General features: G+C 40.5%; 1 protein-coding gene across 1 annotated transcript in view; it reads left to right on the forward strand.

Moving 5' to 3' along the window:
* The window catches only part of LOC129462946 (uncharacterized), a 72,401-nt gene that overhangs the window by 16,299 nt on the left and 34,509 nt on the right, over positions 1–21,593 (forward strand). Inside the window, exon 2 of the mRNA XM_063617041.1 lies at positions 21,154–21,369. Within this exon, the coding sequence (XP_063473111.1) occupies positions 21,164–21,369 (206 nt within the window). The 5' untranslated portion in view covers positions 21,154–21,163. The remainder of the gene's footprint in view (positions 1–21,153; positions 21,370–21,593) is intronic.

Consider the following 21,593-nt stretch of genomic DNA (forward strand, 5'->3'; position numbering starts at 1 on the left):
AACACCTTTCCTTTTCTTTCTCTATGTTAGGCGGCTGGTATTACCCTGCAGTTACTGATCTTTGGGTAATCTCATTTCCCCTTTCAATCCTTCAGCCCTTCCAACATTTTTTTTTTTTTTTTTTTTTTGCAATGGAGTTTCGCTCTTGTTGCCCAGGCTGGAGTGCAATGGCGCAATCTCGGCTCGTTGAAACCTCCGCCTCCCGGTTTCAAGCGATTCTCCTGCCTCAGCCTCCCATGTAGCTAAGGGATTACAGGCATGCGCCACCACGCCTGGCTAATTTTTTTGTATTTTTAGTAGAGACGGGGTTTCTCCATGTTGGTCAGCCTGGTCTCAAACTCCCGACCTCAGGCTGCCCGCCTCGGCCTCCCAAAGTGCTGGGATTATAGGTGTGAGCCACTGCGCCTGCCCCCAACATTTTTTAAAAACACTTTGAGATATAATTTACATACAACAAAGTTCATCCATTATAAGTAACTGCAAAAATTTTGGCAAATTCATGCGACCATCACTATAACTTAGCTTTAGGACATTTCATCACCCCCCAAAAATTTCCTCATGTCTGTTTATGGTTAATTTCCACTCTCACCTCAGCCCTCTGGAACCACAGTCTTGCTTTCTGCCTCTATACATCTCTCTTTTCTGAATATTTTATATAAATTGAATTTACAAGGTGTCGTCTTTTGTGTCTGTTCTTTATCACTTAGCATAATGTTTTTGAAGTTCATGTGTTAGTGCATATCAGTAGTGTGTGACTTTTAATTGTGGCACAGTATCCCATTATATGAAAATACTACTACAATTTGTTTACCTGTTCATCAGTTGATGGGCCTTTGTGTTTTCAGTTTTTGGCTATAAGAAATAATTCACAGATATGTCTGTATGTGGACATACATTTTCATTTCTTTGGGGTAAATTCCTAGGAATGGAATGGCTGTGTTGTATGGTAAATTTGTGTTTAATTTTTAAAGACCCTTCCAAACTATTTTCCAGAGTGGATCTACCATTTTATATTTCCACCAGCAATGCACAAGGGGTACACTTTCTCTGCATCTTTGACAACACTTGGTACTGTCTGTCTTTTTTATTATAGTTGACAAGTATCTGTATAGTGGTATCCAGTGGCTTTAATTTGCATTTCACTAATGATTATGTTGCTGTTGAGTATCTTTTCATGGCTATTTGCTTTTCAGCCATCTGTATTCTTCTTTGGTGAAATGTCTATTAAATCTTATGCTCATTTTTAATTGGCTTGACTTCTTGTTGTTGAGTTGTATGAGTTCTTTATATATTTTGGATACAAGCCCTTTATCAGATATATGTCTGGTAAACATTTATCCCAGTCTGTGGCTTTTAAAAACTATCTTCTTTATGGTATCTTTTAGAGTGCAAAAATTTTAGATTTTGGTGAATTCTAATTTACTTATTTTTTCTTTTATAGATCATTCTTTTGGTGTCATACTTAAGAATTCCTTGCCCAACTCAAGGTTATGAAGTTTTTCTCCTATCTTTTTTCTAGAAGTTTTGTAATTCTAGCTTGTACATTTAGGTATGTAATCCATTTAGTGAATTTTTGTGTAAAGGACAGGGTCTAAGGTCTTTTTTTTTTAAAGTCAATATGCCATTGTCCCAGACTATTTGTTAAAATATTATCTTCTCCTTGTTAAATTTTCTTGGCAACTTTGTTGAAAATCAATCCTTTCACCTCACCCTCCCAAGTAGCTGGGACTACAGGCCTACATCACTGCGCCTGGCTCTACACCTGCATTTTTGAAGGATACTTTTAAATTCTGGATATAGAATTCTTGGATAATTGTTGACGGTTCCCCCAGCACTTTGAATATTTTTACACAACTACCTTCTAGCCTTATTTTTGAGGAGAAGTGGCTGCTAATTGTATTACTGTTCCCTGTACATTCTACTTTCAGTGATAAAAGAGTCTTTGGCTTTCAACAGTTTGACTATAATGTGTCTAGTTGTGGTTCTTCTATTTGAAGTTTTCTGAATTTCTTGAATCTGTAGATTAATGCTTTTCATTTAATTTGAGGAGCATTTGGCCATTGTTTATTCAAATATGTTTTTCTGCTCTTTCTTCCTCTCTCATCTGAAATGCCCATTAAGTATATACAGGTACACTTGATATACAGCAGGTCTTCAAGGCTGTGTTCACTTTTCTGCAGTCTTTCCTCTCTTTGTTGTCTAAGATGTTGTCCTCTTGATCTATCTTCAAGTTCACTGATTCATTCTTCTTCCATCTTAAATCTTTTGTTGAACTCCTCTAATGAATTCTTTACTTTGATTATTGTACTCTTCAACAACACATTTACTTTGATTATTGTACTCTTCAACAACACATTCTCATTTTTTATATATTTTTTAAAGAGAGAATCTTGCTTTGTCACCCAGGCTGGAGTGCGGTGGCACTATCACAGCTCACTGCCACCTCAAATTCTTGGGCTCAAGGGATCACCCTGCCTCAGCCTCCCGAGTAACCGGGACCACAGGCACACGCCATGACACCTGGCCGATTTTTAAATCTTTTTTGTAGAGATGGAAGTCTCAACGTCTTGCCCCGGCTGGTCTTCAACTGCTACGCATAGCTTAGTGTTCAGTCGATTATTAGATAAAGATTGTGTTCAAATACCTCAAACCAGTAAGGTTTGCATCATCTGCTGATGCATTTGAACATGGATAGGGGACCACATTAAAAATTTCGGCTGTTGGGGCCAGGTCAGTAATCTCAGCACATTGGGAAGCTGAGGCAGGTGGATTATTTGAGGTCAAGAGTTCGGGACCAGCCTGGCCAACATGGTGAAACCCCGTCTCCATGAAAAATACAAAAATTAGCCAGGCATGGTGGCACGCGCCTGTAATCTGAGCTCCTCAGGAGGCTGAGGCAGGAGAATCACTTGAACCCAGGAGGTGGAGTTTGCAGTGAGCCGAGATCCTGCCACTGCACTTCAGCCTAGGGGACAGAGAGAGACTTCTCTTAAAAAAAAAAAAAAAATTAGGCTGTTCTCAGTCTTCCTAGTGTTTTGCTTTCTGATGCCACCTTTTGAGTCTTCTACACTCACACAAAGCCTTAGTGTCAGCTAGGAGTGTGTGAATAGCTGGAGGATTCTCAGTCTCTGCCATACATGTGCACAGCATCATACAGGAATATGCTTGCCCCAGTTGCAACCTCAACCGCAGGCTAGAAATTTGACCTTGGCTCCCCCCACTCTCCTGCCTCTGGGAAATCAGTTTCACTGACTGATCCTGACTGTGGGTGTCATCCAGTGCTCCTAAGGGAGGGAGCCTCCTTCAATGGCAGTCAAGAAGCTGCTGGTTCTTGTGGGCTGCCCTCCCTGGCAGAACCCCTATGTTGATCAAGCTGGGAGTGGGGGCAGTATGACTGGAATAACTGGGACTTATTCCTCAGATCACAAAGATTAGCAGGGGTTCAAGCATAAACACTTCTCAGATTGTCGTTTTCCTGTGGTCACTTTCAAATTTGCTGAAACTTTTTTTTTCAATTTTGTCCATCTTTATAGTTGCTTTTAAGGAAGATGATTTGATGATCTCCTCACTCGACCACAGCTAGAAGTTCTGCCTAAATCACTATCCCTCCTAATACTTTTGTAATTAATTCCTTGAATCAAATTTCCTCTGTTTCAAATACCTTGAGTGGTGGTTTCTGATTTCCTGACCAGACACAACACAAACACCATAATATTTAGAAACATATTGCAAGTCAAGGAATGGATGATAATTGAATAGGAAATAATCCTCAAAGGTTTGGCACCATTCATATGCCCTGATCTTCCTCACCCTCACACATACACACAAAATACCAGTTTGGTATCACGTTGGTATAGATTTAAATCCAGTCTTAATCTACTTATTGGCTCTGAAATTGTGGGCACAATTTTGAGCCTCCATGAGCTTTGATTTCCTCATCTGTAGAGTGAAGTTAATAATATTTATCTAATAATGCACATGCTAAATGGCCTAGTCATTCCACAGTGTGTACACATATTAAAACACCACGTGGCCGGGTGTGGTGGCTCACACCTGTAATCCCAGCATGTTGGGAGGCCAAGGCGGGCGGATCACTAGAGGTTGGGAGTTCGAGACCAGCCTATCCAACGTGGTGAAACCCTGTCTTTACTAAAAATACAAAAAATAGCCGGGCGTGGTGGCCCAGGCCTGTAATCCCAGCTACTCAGGAGGCTGAGGCAAGAGAATCGCTTGAACTCGGGAGGCAGAGGTTGCAGTGAGCCGAGATCACACCATTGCACTCCAGCCTGGGCCACAAGGGTGAAACTCTGTCTCAAAACAAAAACAAAACCAAAACAAAAAACACAAAAACATCACGTTGCATGCCATGAATATATACAATTTTTACCTGTCAATTTAAAAAAGAAATAAAAAAATACTTACCTAATGAAATCATTCTTGGGAATAAATGAGATGATGTGTGGAAAACACTTGAGACACAATACATATTAAATATGTCTTTAAATAAATTTTCTCTCCAATTTAAGCACCCATTCCTTTTATTGTTCCAGCAGCCTGAATTATTGAACTAGCAGACTGAATATTCACTCAGGAATCAAATTCTTATGAAAATCCACACAGGAGATAACTGGAAAGAAAAAGTTAAATTAAAGTGTTCGGCAATTCATCATTTGGTTTCATTAGTTCCAGGGCCTAATTTCCTTTCAGTTTCCCACAACAGGACTTTTTGAAGACTCACAGTTGAATTTTGTTTTTATGCCTGAATTGATTAAAACTTTTAGTTTCTTTTACAGACTCTAGTCCAGTTCTTATTTCCATGAATAAGCAAGACCTTCAGTACAGCAGAAACAGCAAACCTCTCTTAGCTCCATGCATAAATTATGATGTCTGCTTGTTAGCAATACTCTCTGTGACATCAGCAGCGAGTCAGCTAACAGTTGCTGGGAGATGCCACAGTCTGGAACTCTACTATAGATGGACATAGATTTCTGTGGCTTGGTAAACCATCTGGATTTCTTACATTTAGTGTGAATCCAATTATTTGTTCTTTCCTTTGGAGGGTGAAAAGTGTCTTCCCAACAAGGTAAGTAAGACTGTCCATGTTTTTCTCCTTGTTGATTCTCTATGGTTGGCCACTCTCTCATGATTGTCAATCAAAGGTGGATTATGGGATTTCTACAATTTATGCTCTGAATGTGATGGTGTTGGCTGATCTCTAGATGTATTCAGAAATAGGAATAATCACATTCCTCTTTTCTCTATGTGTTAAGCTCTTTGTTAACTGGGATCGTTTATTTTATAATACATTTTGGTGTCTTAATATGTTTCATTAACATACTTCATGCTAAAAAACATTATGTGAGTTAGCCATTTAAAAACGAAAGACAAGATCTACTAAAGTAAACAAAAACAGTACTAGATACAGCCACCTCTGTTTTTGGATAATTAAGGTGTGTTAGGATTCTACATGTCCTCCTTCCAGCTCTATAAGCGCTTCATATTGACCACCTGTAGCTGTGCAGAAAGGAATGTCCCAGAGAGATTGTGGGTTTTGGGGGGGTGGTGCAGGTGTGCCAGTTGAGCCTCCCAAACATATTCAAAATAGTTTAAGTAGAACAAAAAAGTATGTGTTGAAGGACAAAGGCTTGCCTGAATCTAGGAGCATAAGCAATGTCCTCAGGACTTGCTCTCACTCTCTCGGTCTCTCACTACACTCTCCTCAGTGCTGGTTCTATCCACAAGCAGGCCCCCATCATGGGGGCAAAGTGGCTGTCGGCACCTCCAGGCACATAACCTGGCTCTCAACAGATTTTTGGGGTCAATCCTAATTGGACAAGCTGAGATTATCTGTCTTCCCTGAAGCAATCCATGTAGCCAAGGGAAGGCTCTTAGCTCAGCTTCCCTGGAAGCAGAGCCTGAGACAGTGGTTTGAGGGCACATGACGTGTTGAAGACGTGCCCTTCAGGAAAAACCTACAGGGGAAGGAGAGAAACAGGAGAGGGCAGGAGAAGGAGCTAAGCAAGGATGTGGTGTCAGATTAAGTCTAGCCTGGTCTGATCCACAAGATATAAGCATTGAGGACAAACTGCATCATAGTTGGCCTCCCCTAGAGGCAAGGGGCTTACCTTTTATAATCTATTTCATTTGGTCACTGGCTGTAGTCTGCACCTAGAGGAAAGATCACTCCCTAGGAAAAGTAGCTGTATCATCTCAGGGCAATTCCCTGGAGAGGGGGCAGATGTGAGCTGTTAGCAGCCTATATTGCAGCATTAGGTGCACAGGCTGGTGAAGGGACCTGAGTGGGCACCATGGCATCTACTACTTTAACTTTAGTGGGACTCTTCCTACACCCCCTGATAAAGCATGCTTTTTTCGGAATCCACGGCTTCTAGTCCCACAGAATCTAAAGTTGGTGAGGAACAGAAACACAAATTCCCCAAGTGGGATGGTGAGAAAGGCCATTCCCCTCTCCACCATTTAGTCCCCATTTCAATGAATTCTACCTTTCAGGAACACCACATATCTAATGGCTATTGGTTTAAGGAGTGTGTTGCATCTTGAAGAAAAGCATCCCATCCTCATAGGGCATCGTCTCCAGGTCGGCACCTCAACTGCATTTTTAAGAGGCCATTCCACTGCTGTGTCAGGCTGGAAGCTTCTGAAGGATGCAGCACATGTTAGGAACAGTGGATCCTGTGGTCATGGGCCCATGGCTGCACCTCCTTTGTCATCAAGTGGGTCCCTTGTTTGAAGCTAGGCTTTGTGGAATCTCCTGTCGGTAAATCATTTCCACTGTGAGTTCTCAAATAGTGGTGCTGGCTCTGGCTCTGCAGGCAGGAAAGCCAAACCCTTACCCAGAACTTGTATCAATTCCAGTCAGGATGAGTTGCTGCCCTTTCCAGAGTAGCAAGGATCCATTGTAATAAACTTGTCACCAAGTCGCTGGCTGGTTGCCACAAGGGAAAGTACAGGTGGCTCAGCATCCATCTCTGTTGCTGACAGGCTAGAAAATTACACCAGTCTTGGTGAGAGGAGCCCGTGTTCTTGGGCCTCTGCATAGCCCCCATCTATGCCTTCATGGCTATTTCCTTCCTGAGGCCATGATGGAAGCACCAGGATGGCTGAGGGCAGAGGCTGGTGGGCATCAATTAGTTGAGTCACTCAATTCATGTATTGGCTTAATATCTCATCCGCAATGGATGGTACCTTATGAGCAATAACATGTGCTACCAAGACCCTCATACTTGATGTCCACTCCGATAGGTCCAACAATATACCTCTTCCCCAGACCTCCTTGTCCCTTGATCTTACTATGCTGCTCCTTCCAATCCCCTAATCCACCAGTCAAGTCATTCATCACTGCCTGTGAGTGGATGTATATTCTTACTTTGGGTTATGATACGGTTTGGCTGTGTCCCCACCCAAATCTCATCTTGTAGTTCCCGTAATCCCTACGTGTCATGGGAGGGACCCAGTTGGAGGTGATTGAATCATGGTGGCAGTTACCTCCATTTTGTTCTCATGATGGTGAGTGAGTCTCATGAGATCTGATGGTTTTATAAGGGGCTTTTGCTTGGCACTTCTCCTTCCTGCCATCATTTAAAGAAGGATGTGTTTGCTTCCCCTTCCTCCATGATTGTAAGTTTCCTGAGGCCTCCCCAGCCATGTGAAGCTGTGAGTCAATTAAACCTCTTACTTTTATAAATTACCCAGTCTTGGGCAGTTCTTTACAGCAGCGTGAGAATGGAATAATACAGGTTACTTCTCTCTCCACCCAAAGTGTATGACCAATTGCATAGCCTGAATGTCTGCCCCCTGGAGGGATTCTCCTCTTCACTCTTATCTCTGAGTGGGTCAACCATGCAATAGCAGTGCCTTTTCAGCTGGTACCAACATACTGAGCCAACCCATCCCTGAATCACACTCAGGCCCTTTGCCCTTCTGTCATCTGTTGATAATTGACCCATGTTGCCGTGTGAGATGAGCTGAGAAAAAGTGGATCGTGTGGGTGTCTGGCTCCTTGCTCACGCAGCTTAGTTATTTGCTCTGGATCTGCTTGGACATGATCTTGGATGTGCCATTTCCACCTTTCAATGGATTGCTGCAGGCTCTGCTAAACCTTATGACTCTGGGTCTGACAGCGTGCAGTTCATGATGGGCAGTTCTGACCACATGATCACTTGATGGCCCACAGTCAGAGGCACCATCTCACCACACCCTGGTAGCATGTGAGGGGCTGTTTTTTAAATGATGTCTAGTTCTCTGCTGCAGATACATAACTTGCTGCAGAACCCTGTATGTCTATGCTGAGATTCTCCTATTGGGGTTCCACATGGTATCACTTTCTAATTCTAATCCGTGAGGTATGTCCATTCACTTGGCCTAGGCAGCAGTTCTGTCTGTACTATAGCCCAAATATGCTGCAGTGCCCTTTTCTGCTCGGAGCCTCTATCAAAATTAACAGCTTGTTACTAATATCCAATAAATGGGTTGGAATGAGATTCCCAAGTGTGAAATAGTCTACCTTCAAAATCAAAAGGGGTCTACCAAGCCCTGTGCCTCTTTCTTTAGTAGTAAGATGTTCAACGTGAAAAACTTGTTCCTGCTTTGGAGGGCCCATCCTGACATGTCCCACACTTTTGGACTTCTAAAATTGTCATCACTGTGCAAACCCCTGAATCTTTATGGGACTTGCTTCCCAACCTCATGAAGTGCGTATGTTTCACAAAGGCATCCCAAGTACTTGCCAGTTCACGCTCATCAGGTCCAATTAATGTGTTGTCATCAATAAAGTGGACCAATGTGACATTTGGAGGAATGTCCCAGATGGTCCAGCTCTCTTTTGGTTATACTGAGACAGAGATCAGGAGAATTAACATAGCCCCTGGGTGGCCGGGCACGGTGGCTCACGCCTGTAATCCCAGCACTTTGGAAGGCCGAGACAGGCAGATCATGAGGTCAGGAGATCGAGACCATCTTGGCTAACATGGTGAAACCCCCTCTTTACTAAAAACACAAAAAAATTAGCCGGGCATGGTGGCGGGTGCCTGTAGTCCCAGCTACTCAGGAGGCTGAGGCAGGAGAATGACGTGAACCCAGGAGGCGGAGCTTGCAGTGAGCCGAGATCGCGCCACTGCGTTCCAGCCTGGGCCACAGAGTGAGACTCCTCTCAAAACAAACAAACAAACAAACATAGCCCCTGGGCAAGAATGTGAATGAATGCTATGAATGTGAACTATTTCTGATCCTTCTTCCTGTTGAGTAGAATAAAACCTCCTTTGCCAGATCTCTAGCCACATACTAGATTACTAGCAGCTGTGTTAACGTGCTTTAGTAGTAGGGATAGTACATTGTTATAGTAGCTCCATTTGAGGTTATTACTTGGTTAATGTTGCAGCTGGCCACTGTGATGCACCTTAAATCCAGGTGTGCAGGAGTCAATCTGGTAAATTACTTGGGAACATAATGGGAACCACCAGTGATGGATCTTCTTTTTTCCTTTTTTTGAGATGGAGTCTCGCTGTGTCGCCCAGGCTGGAGTGCAGTGGCCGGATCTCAGCTTACTGCAAGCTCCACCTCCTGGGTTCATGCTATTCTCCTGCCTCAGCCTCCCGAGTAGCTGGGACTACAGGTGCCTGCCACCATGCCTGGCTAATTGTTTTGTGTTTTTAGTAGAGATGGGGTTTCACCATGTTAGTCATGACGGTCTCGATCTACTGACCTCGTGATCTGCCCACCTCAGCCTCCCAAAGTGCTGGGATTACAGCCGTGAGCCACCATGCCCGGCCGGATCTTTTGTTTTTGAGGATGGCACTCATCTTCGTCATTACCCCCGGGATGCACTATTGTTCTTGATATATGATACTGGCTAAGGTTGTGAGTGCAGTTTCAGGGTGGCTCTTTGATCTTCGATCTCTACTGAGAAATTGAAACACACACACAAACACATGAAATCAAAGAACATACAGAAGGCTGAAACCAGCTACTCCAGTAATGGAGAGTCACAATCCCTTGCATTATATGCATGTGCATGCTTTAAGGCCACACAGTTGGAATCAGATTGCTAAAAAAGTCAGTTGAATAGCAGCTTACCAAACCGGGATGGGAAAGTTTCCCTGATAAGAGTTCATGAATAGCCTGGATGAGAGGTTCATTTTTGGGTGTGTATCATCCAAACAAAGGGAAGTTGCACTGGGCTGATGAGGTAATTGAAGGTGTGTGAGATTGGAAGCTGATCTTGGGGGACTGCTTTTTGCCTTGGAGGCAGAACTAACCAAGACGTGGTCACAAATCTGTGCTCACTTCAGCCAGTGATGTCTTGAGACTGATTATCTTTTACTTTTTGGAGAGCAGTCCCCTTATTTGTGATGCTTCTGAGATGTAAAGTCAATGACGATGCTGCTTAGCTAAAGAGTTTTTGTATTAGTTTGTCCTGGCTAATTAATATGATTAGGGAGTTAAAAATTTGCAGAATTTATTTTTTTCTTTCTCTAGAGAAAGATGACCAAATTACTTTAAATAGTAGACCCTCTGATTTTGTGTGTCATCTCAAACATACTATAATAAATTATCTGGCACCTAGAATTCTATTGTAATAATATCTGTTGTTTTGTCTGCTTGGTACCCTCCTTTTGCAACAAAGCCCTGATTTTCAATGTAGAATCATCCTCCCTGACTTTTAGCAGATATGTTTAGTGGGACCACACCCAATGCTGGATGCAGGGCTGGGCACATAGAAGATACCTAGCCAGTCAGCATGTTCTCTCCATGAGGCTAGTGCTATTTCTCTACCCACATCCCTTCACCAGGTCAGTGCATCCATGCCCAGCTGCTGTGAGGCTTACCTACTGATAATCATAGGTGGACCCCTTTTCTAAAGAATTGCCTGGATGTTTTGCTCACATCTATAATCCCAGCACTGTGAGAGGCTGTGGCAGGAGAATTGCTTGAGCCCAGGAGTTCAAGATCAGCCTGGCTACAAGCTCATTAACTAGAGTGGAATTTCAAAGCCTGATCTACCTCAGGATATGCTTGCCCTTCTGAGGGAGGGAGATGTTATATGTAAAGGAGCAGCAGGGCCTGAATAACAGGGATTAAGAGAACTGGTAGTGTGTACCTAGGAATAGATCTGAATGGCTAGGAGTCAAGGTTGGGTAGAAGGTGAGGCTGCATAAGGAAGCTGTGATGGTTCATATTAGGTGTCAACTTGATTGGATTGAAGGACACCTGGATAGCTGGCATTGTTTCTGGGTGTGTCTGTGAGGGTATTGCCAGAGGAGACTGACATTTGAGTTGTTGGTTTGGGACAGGAAGACCCACCCTCAGTGTGGGTGAGCACCATCCAATCTAGCTGCTAGGCTAGAATGAAGAAGGCAGAAAATAGGATAAGTTTTCTTGTTGACTCTTCTGGCTTGCTTTCTTCTTCCCATGCCAGCCACTTGCTTCCACTCCTCCTGCCCTTGGACCTCAGACTCCAGTGGCTTCCCGAGAGCTCTTAGGCCTTTGGCCTCAGACTGAAGCTGCACTGTTGGTTTCCCTGGTTTTGAGGCCTTCTGACCCGGACTGAGCCACTACTGATTCTCTCTTTCTCCAGCTTGCAGTCACCTTGTAATCATGTGAGGCAGTTTTCCCTAATAAACTCCAACATATATATAGATATAGATATAGGAGATATATATATATATATATATATGGAGATTATATATATATATATATGGAGACACATATATATGGAGATATATATGGAGATATATATATATATATATATATGGATATATATATATATCTTATACATCCTATTTGTTCTCCCCCTCTGGAGAACTCTAATACAGAAGCCTTCTCAAGACGGGGGCATCTTTTACATAACACAAGATCTAACACCTGCAACGAGCCTCATAAGAAAGCTCTAATATACTGCTGGGAGGCTCTGGAAGCTTGGAAGAATGAATGGCCCACATTAAATGAATATTTGTTCATTTAAATATTCATCTAGCTTCCTGCTAGAATTTTGGAGGTCCAACAATCTCTTTTTATGTTGTACTGGGTCTGCCTTTTCCACTCCAAACTGACTGACACAGATTTCTCAGGAAATTTGTGGGTCTTTTTGTTTGCTTGCATAATGTGTTAACGACATTAGATGAAACCCTACAAATCTCTCTGGATAAACCCTTTACTATCTTGAGCTCCTGCTGAGAGGCTGAGGAACAATACTCTTAAGCTCCCTAGAGGTTTAATTGTTTGAGACAATCTGAGAGCAACACCCTTAATCTCTTTAAAGGGACATATTCGGTGTGTGACTGAATATGACTGTGATCCTTTGGTCTCTCTGAGATTTTAACATTAGGTTGTATATACATAGAAATAGGTAACTAATGCAGGGAGCATTTAGCATTCTCCTCTATATAGTGGATTTAAAGGCAATTCTCTCTTACTATTCTTTGACTCAGTGTCTTGGTGATTCTCAAGCATTTATTTTTCCATGTAATTTTTGAAATCCTTTTAGCTAGCTCAAACACATTGTGTAAGAACTGCAGCAATATCCATACATTCTTAATGTTGGGAGGATTTTTATTCCTCTGATAGTGAGTCTCCCCATTCAGATACGGTGTCTCTCAATGTACTTAGTTTTAATGTCCACTACAAAATTTTATTCAAGTTAAACTCATGTCTTCGATGTTATTTTTATTTCACTTTGAATTTAGTTGCTATTCAATGACATGGTTCTCCATCTCCATTTATGATTTCTGTGCATAGTGAAAACGTGCAACTATTTAACCAAATATTCTTATTCGTTTAAGATTGTTTTTGTTCCTTTTTTTTTTTTCGAGACAGAGTCTTGCTCTGTCCCCCAGGCTGGAGTGCAGTGGCACGATCTCAGCTCACTGCAAGCTCCGCCTCCCGGGTTCACGCCATTCTCCTGCCTCAGCCTCCTGAGTAGCTGGGACTACAGGCGCCCACCACCATGCCCGGCTAATTTTTTGTATTTTTAGTAGAGACGGGGTTTCACCATGTTGGCCAGGATGGTCTCAGTCTCCTGACCTCATGATCCGCCCGCCTCAGCCTCCCAAAGTGCTGGGATTACAGGCGTGAGCCACGGCGCCCGGCCTGTTTTTGTTTCTTTTCTAAAATATCTTGGATGGTTTTGCCTATTTTCCAACATTTAAATTGATTATTTAAAAAAATTTTTTTTTTTTTTGAGACGGAGTCTCGCTCTGTCACCCAGGCTGGAGTGCAGTCCCGCAATCTCGGCTCACTGCAACCTCTGCCTCCCGGGTTCAAGTGATTCTCCTGTCTCAGCTTCCCAAGTAGCTGGGATTACAGGTGCGTACTACCATGCCTGGCTAATTTTCTTTTTGGATTTTTAGTAGAAACGGGGTTTCGCCATTTTGGCCAGGCTGGTCTCGAACTCCTGACCTCAAGTGATCTGCCCACCTCGGCCTCCCAAAGTGCTGGGATTGCAGGCATGAGCCACCGTGCCCCGCCCCAATTATTTCAATTTTTGATCTAATTATATTGAGCAGAATTTTGAAAAAAGATGTTTAATAATGGTGGCAGATGATATTTCTAGCTTGAAACTGATGTATAAAATTGGCTCTGTGTCTTACTCTTTAGTTTAAAGCTTTCTCTTGATTACTAATCATATTTAATCATTTTACTTGGAAATTTTGAAAAAAGATCAGAAACAAGCTTTTTAGTATTTATTGATTTAATCGTATTATCCTAGTTTAAATTATTGATTTGATATATTGTGATAGTTGAATTTTTTTTAAAATAGTCTTAACTTTTTGGACAGTTTTGTACTTACAGAAAAATTAAGAAATTAGTACAAGGAGCACTATATGCCCTGTACTCAATTGTCTCCTATAACCAACATCTTACATGAGCATGGTATATTTGCAACAATTACTCAACTAATATTGATTTGTTATTATTAGCTAGTGTGAATATTTTATCCAGATCTCCTTAGTTTTTGCCTAATACTATTTTCTGTTCGAGGATCTCATCCAGGACATCACATCATATTTAGTTGTCATGTGTCCTTACACTCCGCTTGGCTGTGACAGTTTCTAAGACTTTTCTTGTTTCTGATGACCTTGACAGTTTTGGGGATACTGGTGAGATTTATTCCTGTTGATGCTGACCTTGATCACCTGGCTGAGATGGTGTCCATTACGTTTCTCCACAGAAAAGTCCCTCTTTCTTTCCCTTTCCTTACTGTACTCTTTGGAAGGAAGTCCTTATGTCAGAGGTGTTTGAACTAGAGTGACTCCATTTTGAGTGAGGGCTAGGAAAGTGAGGCTGAGACTTCCTGGACTGTGTTCCCAGAAAGTGAGGAATTCCTAGCCCCTAGATGTTTATGGTTAAGGGAACAGATTAATAATGTTTACTAAACAGATGCAGACTTGGGAGTGTCCAGATATCCCGATATCTGGAGAACAAGGGCATTCCTAATTTTGCTTTAAACATATGGATTCTTGCAAAATATAGTAATTAAGAAAATTAATGCTTTATCACAAACCCCTGTAGCAGAGCACATCTCCTCAGATCTTTTTTTATCATATATATACATATGTGTGTATATATACACACATATGTATGTATTTATCTCATATATACATATATGTATGTATTTATCGTCTGTGTGTCTGTGTGTGTGTGTGTGTGTGTGTGTGTGTGTGTGTGTATACCAGCATTGTATCTACGGTGGAAGCTTTCCTCCTCTTGCTTTCAGGAACGCCCTGCTCTGTCTATGGAGTAGCTGTGCTTTCACTACTTTACTTTCTTTAATAAACTTGCTTTTGCTTTGCACTGCAGTTTACCAAACCGGGATGGGAAAGAATCCTGAATTCTTTCTTGTGCGAGATTCAAGAATCCTTTCTTAGGGTGTGGATCGGGATCCCGATCCCTTTCCTGTAACACTTATGCACAGCCCACACTTAAGGATTGGAGAGTTATGCTCTCCACTGTTTGAGGGTTAAATATCGACATCAATCATTTAGAATTCTTCTGCATGGGAGATTTGTCTCCCCTATTTATTTATTTGCTCAATCATTGTTCATAGATACTTATTTCATGCTTTGGGTTAGAATCCAATGTTACTTTATGGTGTTGCTCCAGTCATGCCTCCTTTGGCCACTGGAAGTTCTTTCACTTGCTCCTGTGTGCCTTTGACAAACCTCCATCAAAGTGGGTTTTGTTTTGTTTGGGAGCACTTCTTTATTTCCTGCCATTTCAAGAGATTCTGTGCTTACCTTCTCTATTCCTGCTGCAGTCCTCGAATCAGCCATTTCTCCAAGGAATCCTGGTCAGTTGAGTTTGTAATGTTGAAGCACCCTCTCATTCCTCAAACCCGAATTAGTTAAGGAGTACTGTTATTTTTCCATATCATTGGATTTCATATTCTAATATTTTGATTATAATTTTTGTGTCTGTATCCCTTTATAAAAATGGTATATACTCTCGTTTTTTGATATTTCTTACTAGTTTTAAAAATTAAAGCAATGTTAGCCTTATAAGATAAACAATGATGCTTTGCACTTTTTCTAAGTAGTGAAATAGTTTAGGCATTGTAACAATTGTTCATTCTTGAAAGGCCAGAAATAATTCAGGGATTAAAATCTTCTGGATCTATGACCTTTTAAAATATAGGCCTTTATTATTTCACTGTCTCTATAGCTAATAATTCATTCAGGCTTTCTGTTTCTTCTGGGTCACTTTTGTTTATATTTTGACAAGAAATGTTTTTATTTCCCCTTCATTCCTGAAGATATTTTCACTGGGTATAGGATTAGGATGAACTGTTCTTTTATTTCAGCCCTTGAAAATGTTAGCTATTTTCTTATTGTCCCACAAGTTCCTGGATCTCTGTTCATTTCTTTTTTCAGCTATTTTCTCTTTGTCATTCAGTTTGGGAAACTTGTAATAATCTTATCTTCAAATTAATTGACTTTCCTCTGTCATCTCTGTTCTGCTATTGAGCCCATTCAATGAATTTATTTTAATTATACTTTCAGTTCTAAAATTTCAATTTTTTTCCTTCTATGTCTTTTTTTTCTTGAATTGTAATTTTTAAAATTTAAGTGTGTTCAATTACTTGTTGAAGTATGTTCATGATAGCTGCTTCAAAATCCTTGTCAGGGCTTTGTTGGGTATACATGACCTGAATAACATACATTTTTACCTATTAAGTAATTTCTCACCATCAACTACCCTCCCACCCCCTCACTCTTCCAAGTCAACACTGTTTATCACTCCACACTCTACGTCCATGTGTACACATTATTTAGCTCCCACCTGTAAGTGAGAACATGCAGAATTTGTCTATGTCTGACTTTTTTCACTTTAGATAATGGCTTCCAGTTTCATTCATGTTGCTGCCAAAGACATGATTTCATTCTCTTTTTATGACTGAATAGTATTCCATTGTGTATATGTACCACATTTTCTTTATCCAATCATCTGTTGATGGATACATAGGTTAATTCCCTATCTTTTTTTTTTTTTTTTGACAGAGTCATGTTCTGTCGTCCAGGCTGGGGTGCAATGGCACGATCTTGGCTCACTGCAACCTCCCCCTTCTGGGTTCAAGCTATTCTTGTGCCTCAGCCATCAGAGTAGCTGGGATTACAGGCATGCACCACCACACCTGGCTGATTATTTTTTTTTGTATGTTTATAGAGATGGGTTTTCACCATGTTGGCCAGGCTGGTCTCAACTCCTGGCCTCAGGTGATCCACCTGCCTCGGCCTCTCGAAGTACTGGGATTACAGGTGTAAGCCACAGCACCTGGCTGATTCCATATCTTTGCTATTGTGAATAATGCTGTGATAAACATATGAATGCAGTTATCTTTTTGATATAATGATTTCTTTTCCTTTGGGTAGATGCCCAGTAGTGGTATTGCTAGATTGAATGGTAGTTCTATTTTCAGTTCTCTGAGAAATCTCCATACTGATTTCCATAGAGGTTGTACTAATTTACATTCTCACCAAAAGTGTATGACCTTTTCTCTATACCCTTGCCAACATCGGTTATTTTTGTCTTTTTAATAAGTCATTCTGACTGATGTAAAATGATATGTCATTGTGGTTTTAATTAGCATTTCTCTGGTGATTTGTGATGTTAAGCATTTTTTCATATGCCTCTTGGCCATTTGTATGTCTTCTTTCAAAAGTGTCTGTTCATGTCCTTTGCCCATTGTTTAATGGGATTATTTGTTTTCTATTTTGTTGTTGTTGTTGTTGCGTTGTTTGAGTTCCTTGTAAATTCTAGTCATTAGTCCCCTGTCATGCATAGTTTGCAAATATTTTCTCCCATTCTGCAGGTTGTCTGTTCACTCTGATGAGTATTTCTTTTGCTGTGCAGAAGCCTTTTAGTTTAATTAAGTCCCATTTGTCTATTTTTATTTTTGTTGTCCGTGCTTTTGAGGTCTTTGTCATCAATTTTTTGCCTAGATCAATGTCCAGAAGAATTTTCCCCAGATTTTCTTCTAGTGTTTTTGTAGTTTCAGGTCTTACATTTAAATCTTTAATTCATCTTGAACTGATTTTTTTATATGATAAAAGATAGTGGTCCAGTTTCATTCTTGTGCAGGTGCCAATCCAATTATCCCAGCATCATTTATTGAAAAGGGTGTCCTTTCTCCACTGTATGTTCTTGTTGATTTTGTCAAAGATCAGTTGGCTGTAATATGTGGCTTTATTTCTGGATTCTCTTTTCTATTCCATTGATCTATGTGTCTATTTTTGTACCAGTATCATACTGTTTTGGTTACTACAGCCTTGTAGTATAATTTGAAGTCTGGTAATATGGCGCCTTTAGCTTTGTTGTTGTTGTTTTATAGTTGCTTTGGCTATTCAGGCTCTTTTTTGGTTGCATGTTAATTTTAGCATGTTTTTTCTAATTATCTGAAAAATGACATTGGTATTTTGATAGAGATCCCATTGAATATGTAGATTGCATTGGGCAGTATGATCATTTTAATGATATTAAATCTGACCCATGAGCATGGGATATCTTTCTATTTGTGTCATCTACAATTTCTTTCATCAGAGTTATGTAGTTTTCCTTGTTTAGATCTTTCACCTCCTTGATTACTTGGTGTTTTATTTTATTTTATTTTTGCAGCTATTATATATGGGATTGCCTTCTTGATTTTGTTCTCAGCTAGATCCTCATTGGTGTATAGAAACACTACTGGTTTTTATACATTGATTTTGTATTCTTAAGTGTTACTGAATTCATTTATCAAGTCTAAGAGTTTTTTGGTGGAGTCTTTAGATTTTCCTAGATACAGAATCATACCATCAGTGAACAGGAATATTTTGACTTCTTTTACAATTTGGATGCCTTTTATTTCTTTCTTTTGCCTGATTGCTCTGGCTAGGACTTCCAGTACTAATTAGTATGTTGAATAGGAGTGGTGAAAGTAGGCAACCTTGTTTTGTTTGAGTACTTAGAATGCTTTCAGGTTTTCGCCATTCAGTATAATGTTGGCAGTGGGTTTGTCATATATGACCTTTATTAATTTGGAGTATGTTCCTTCTATACCTAGTTTATTGAGGGTTCTTATCATGAAGAGATGCTGTATTTTATCAAATGCTTTTTCTGCATTTATTGAGATGATCATATGGTTTATCATTTCAAATTCTGTTGATGAGATGTATCACATTTATTTATTGATTTGCATATGTTGAGACATCCTTTGCACCCCTGGGATGAATCCCACTTGACCATGGGGTATTACTTTTGGATGTGCTGTTGGATTTGGTTTGCTAGTATTTTTTGAAAATTTTTGCATCTATGTTGATCAGAGATATTGGTGTGGAGTTTTCTTTCCTTATGTGTCATGGTCTGTCTGATTTTGGTATAAGGTATTACTGGTCTCACAATATGAGTTAGAGAGAACTCATTTTTCCTCAAATTTTTTTTGGAACAGTTTCAGGAGGACTTGTATTAGTTCGTCTTTGTACATTTGATAAAATTCAACTATGAATCCGTCTGGTCCTGGGCTTTTCTTTGTTGGGAGATCTTTTATGACTGATTTAATCTAACTATTCATTATTCATCGGCTTAGGTTTGCTATTTCTTCCTGGTTCAATATTGGGAGGTTGCACGTTTCTAGGAATTTATTAATTTCCTCTAAGTTTTCTAGTTTGTAAGCATATAGTTGTTCATAATAGTCTCTGATGATCTCTTGTATTTTCATGGTATAAGTTGCACTGTCTCCTTTATCTTTTCTGATTTTGTTTATTCAGATTTTCTCTTTTCTTGGTTAGTCTAGCCAGTGGTTTATCGATCTGTTTATCTTTTTGAAAAATGAACTTTTCATTTCATTGATACTTTGTATTTTTTTGTCTGTATTTCATTTAGCTCTGCTCTGATCTTTTTATTTCTTTTCTTCTGCTAACTTTACATTTGGTTTGTTCTTGCTTTTATAGGTTCTTGATGTGTGATGTTAGGTTGTTAACTTGTAATCTTTCTTTTTTTTGATGTAGGCATTTAATACTATAAATTTTACTCAGCACTGCTTTTGCTGTATCCCACAGGTTTTGGTATGTTTTGTTTTCATTTTTATTTGTTTCAAAAAATTTTTAAATTTCCAGCTGGGCATGGTGGCTCAAGCCTGTAATCCCAGCAGCCTGGGAGGCCAAGGCGGGCGGATCACCTGAGGTCAGCAGTTCGAGACTAGCCTGACCAACATGAAGAAACCCTGTCTCTACTGAAAATACAGAATTAGCCGGTATGATGGCGCATGACTATAATCCCAGCTACTTGGGAGGCTGAGGCAGTGGAATTGCTTGAACCTGGCAGGCAGCAGTTGTGGTGAGCCAAAACAGTGCCATTGCACTCCAGCCTGGGCAACAAGAGTGATAATCTGTCTCAAAAAAATTAAAAAAAAATTGTTTTACATTTCTATCTTAATTTCTTTTTCTTTCTTTTTTTTTTTTTTTTTGAGACAGAGTCTTGCTGTGTTGGCCAGGCTGGAGTGCAGTGGCACGATCTCCGCTCACTGCAAGCTCGGCCCCCCTGGTTCATGCCATTCTCCTGCCTCAGCCTCCCAAGTAGCTGGGACTACAGGCACCTGCCACCACGCCCGGCTCATTTTTTTGTATTTTTAGTAGAGATGGGGTTTCACAGTGTTAGCCAGGATGGTCTCGATCTCCTGACCTCGTGATCCACCTGCCTCGGCCTCCCAAAGTGCTGGGATTACGGGCGTGAGCCACCGCGCCTAGCCTTATCTTAATTTCTTAATTGATGCCATTGCCTGAGTGATCATTACTCAGGAGCATGTTGTTTAATTTTCATGTTTTTGTATAGTTTCCAAAGTTCCTCTTGGTATTTATTTCTAGTTTTTATTCCACTGTGGTCTGAGAGGAACTTGATATTATTTTAATTTTTAAAAATTTGTTTTGGCCGGGTGCTGTGGCTCACGCCTGTAATCCCAGCACTTTGGGAGTCTGAGGTGGGCGGATCACCTGTGGTCAGGAGTTCGAGACCAGCCTGGCCAACATGGTGAAACCCCATCTCTACTAAAAATACAAAAATTAGCCAGGCGTGGTGGCAGGTGCCTGTAATCCCAGCTACTAAGGAGGCTGAGGCAGGAGAATCGTTTGAACCCGGGAGGCGGAGGTTGCAGTGAGCCGAGATCACGCCATTGCACTCCAGCCTGGGAGGCAAGAGTGAGGCTTTGTCTCAAAAAAAAAAAAAAGAAAAGAAAAATTTGCTTTGTGGCCTGACAGAGGTTTGTGTGGGAGAATATTCCATGTGCTGATGAGAATGTATATTTTGCAGTTGTTTGGTAGAGTGTTCTGTAAATGTCTGTAAAGTCCAATTTAAGTTCAATGTTTCTTTGTAGATTAACCATTTCTTAAACTGCCTCTATTTCATATAGTTTGTGAGTCCATCCGCCATTGTTTGAACCTCTGAATCTATCTCATTGTACCTTTGTCCCATTTTTTAATGTTTCTGCTAAGTCACAACCTATCCCATACTTGTGAGGTCCTGAAAATATCTCCCCCAACTTATCCCTTTGATATTTTGCAGATTTCTTTCTCATCATAGAAGTAAAATTAGATGAACATCAAGTTAAAGAGAAGTAGGTTTCCATGTCAGTCAGTGTGAGTTAAACTGTGTTGTAACTTCTGTTCACAGACTAAGAGAGATGGAGTCTTTCCTCTTGGATGACATCAGCTCTGTGATACAGAACAAAGGCATTGAGAGAATCATCTCACCAATGATTGTTCAGCTTTGCCATCTGCTCATCTCAATGGAGAGGAAAGAAGTGGAGAATGAAGTATTTGCCTCGTTGGAGAAGATGGCTGAGGAATTGGCTAAAGCTTGTGAAGACTTCGTGCAAGTTGCCAAAAGGTAATTCTTTCAAAGAACACAATAAATTTTCACTCTGACAAATTTGCAGAAGAAGGAAAGTGTAACTAGAGACTTATTATAATCTTCTTAAGTGCTTTTGGAAGGAAGTCAGATGAGAAAAAAATTAATTGATAAAACGCAAAGACACAAAGCAAATTTATTTAATAGGTTGTTATTTATTACTTGAGGTATAATTGAAGTATGCAAACATTTCAGAGTTAGTT

Source organism: Symphalangus syndactylus, chromosome 14 (assembly GCF_028878055.3).
Source record: "Symphalangus syndactylus isolate Jambi chromosome 14, NHGRI_mSymSyn1-v2.1_pri, whole genome shotgun sequence".
Taxonomy (NCBI): domain Eukaryota; kingdom Metazoa; phylum Chordata; class Mammalia; order Primates; family Hylobatidae; genus Symphalangus; species Symphalangus syndactylus.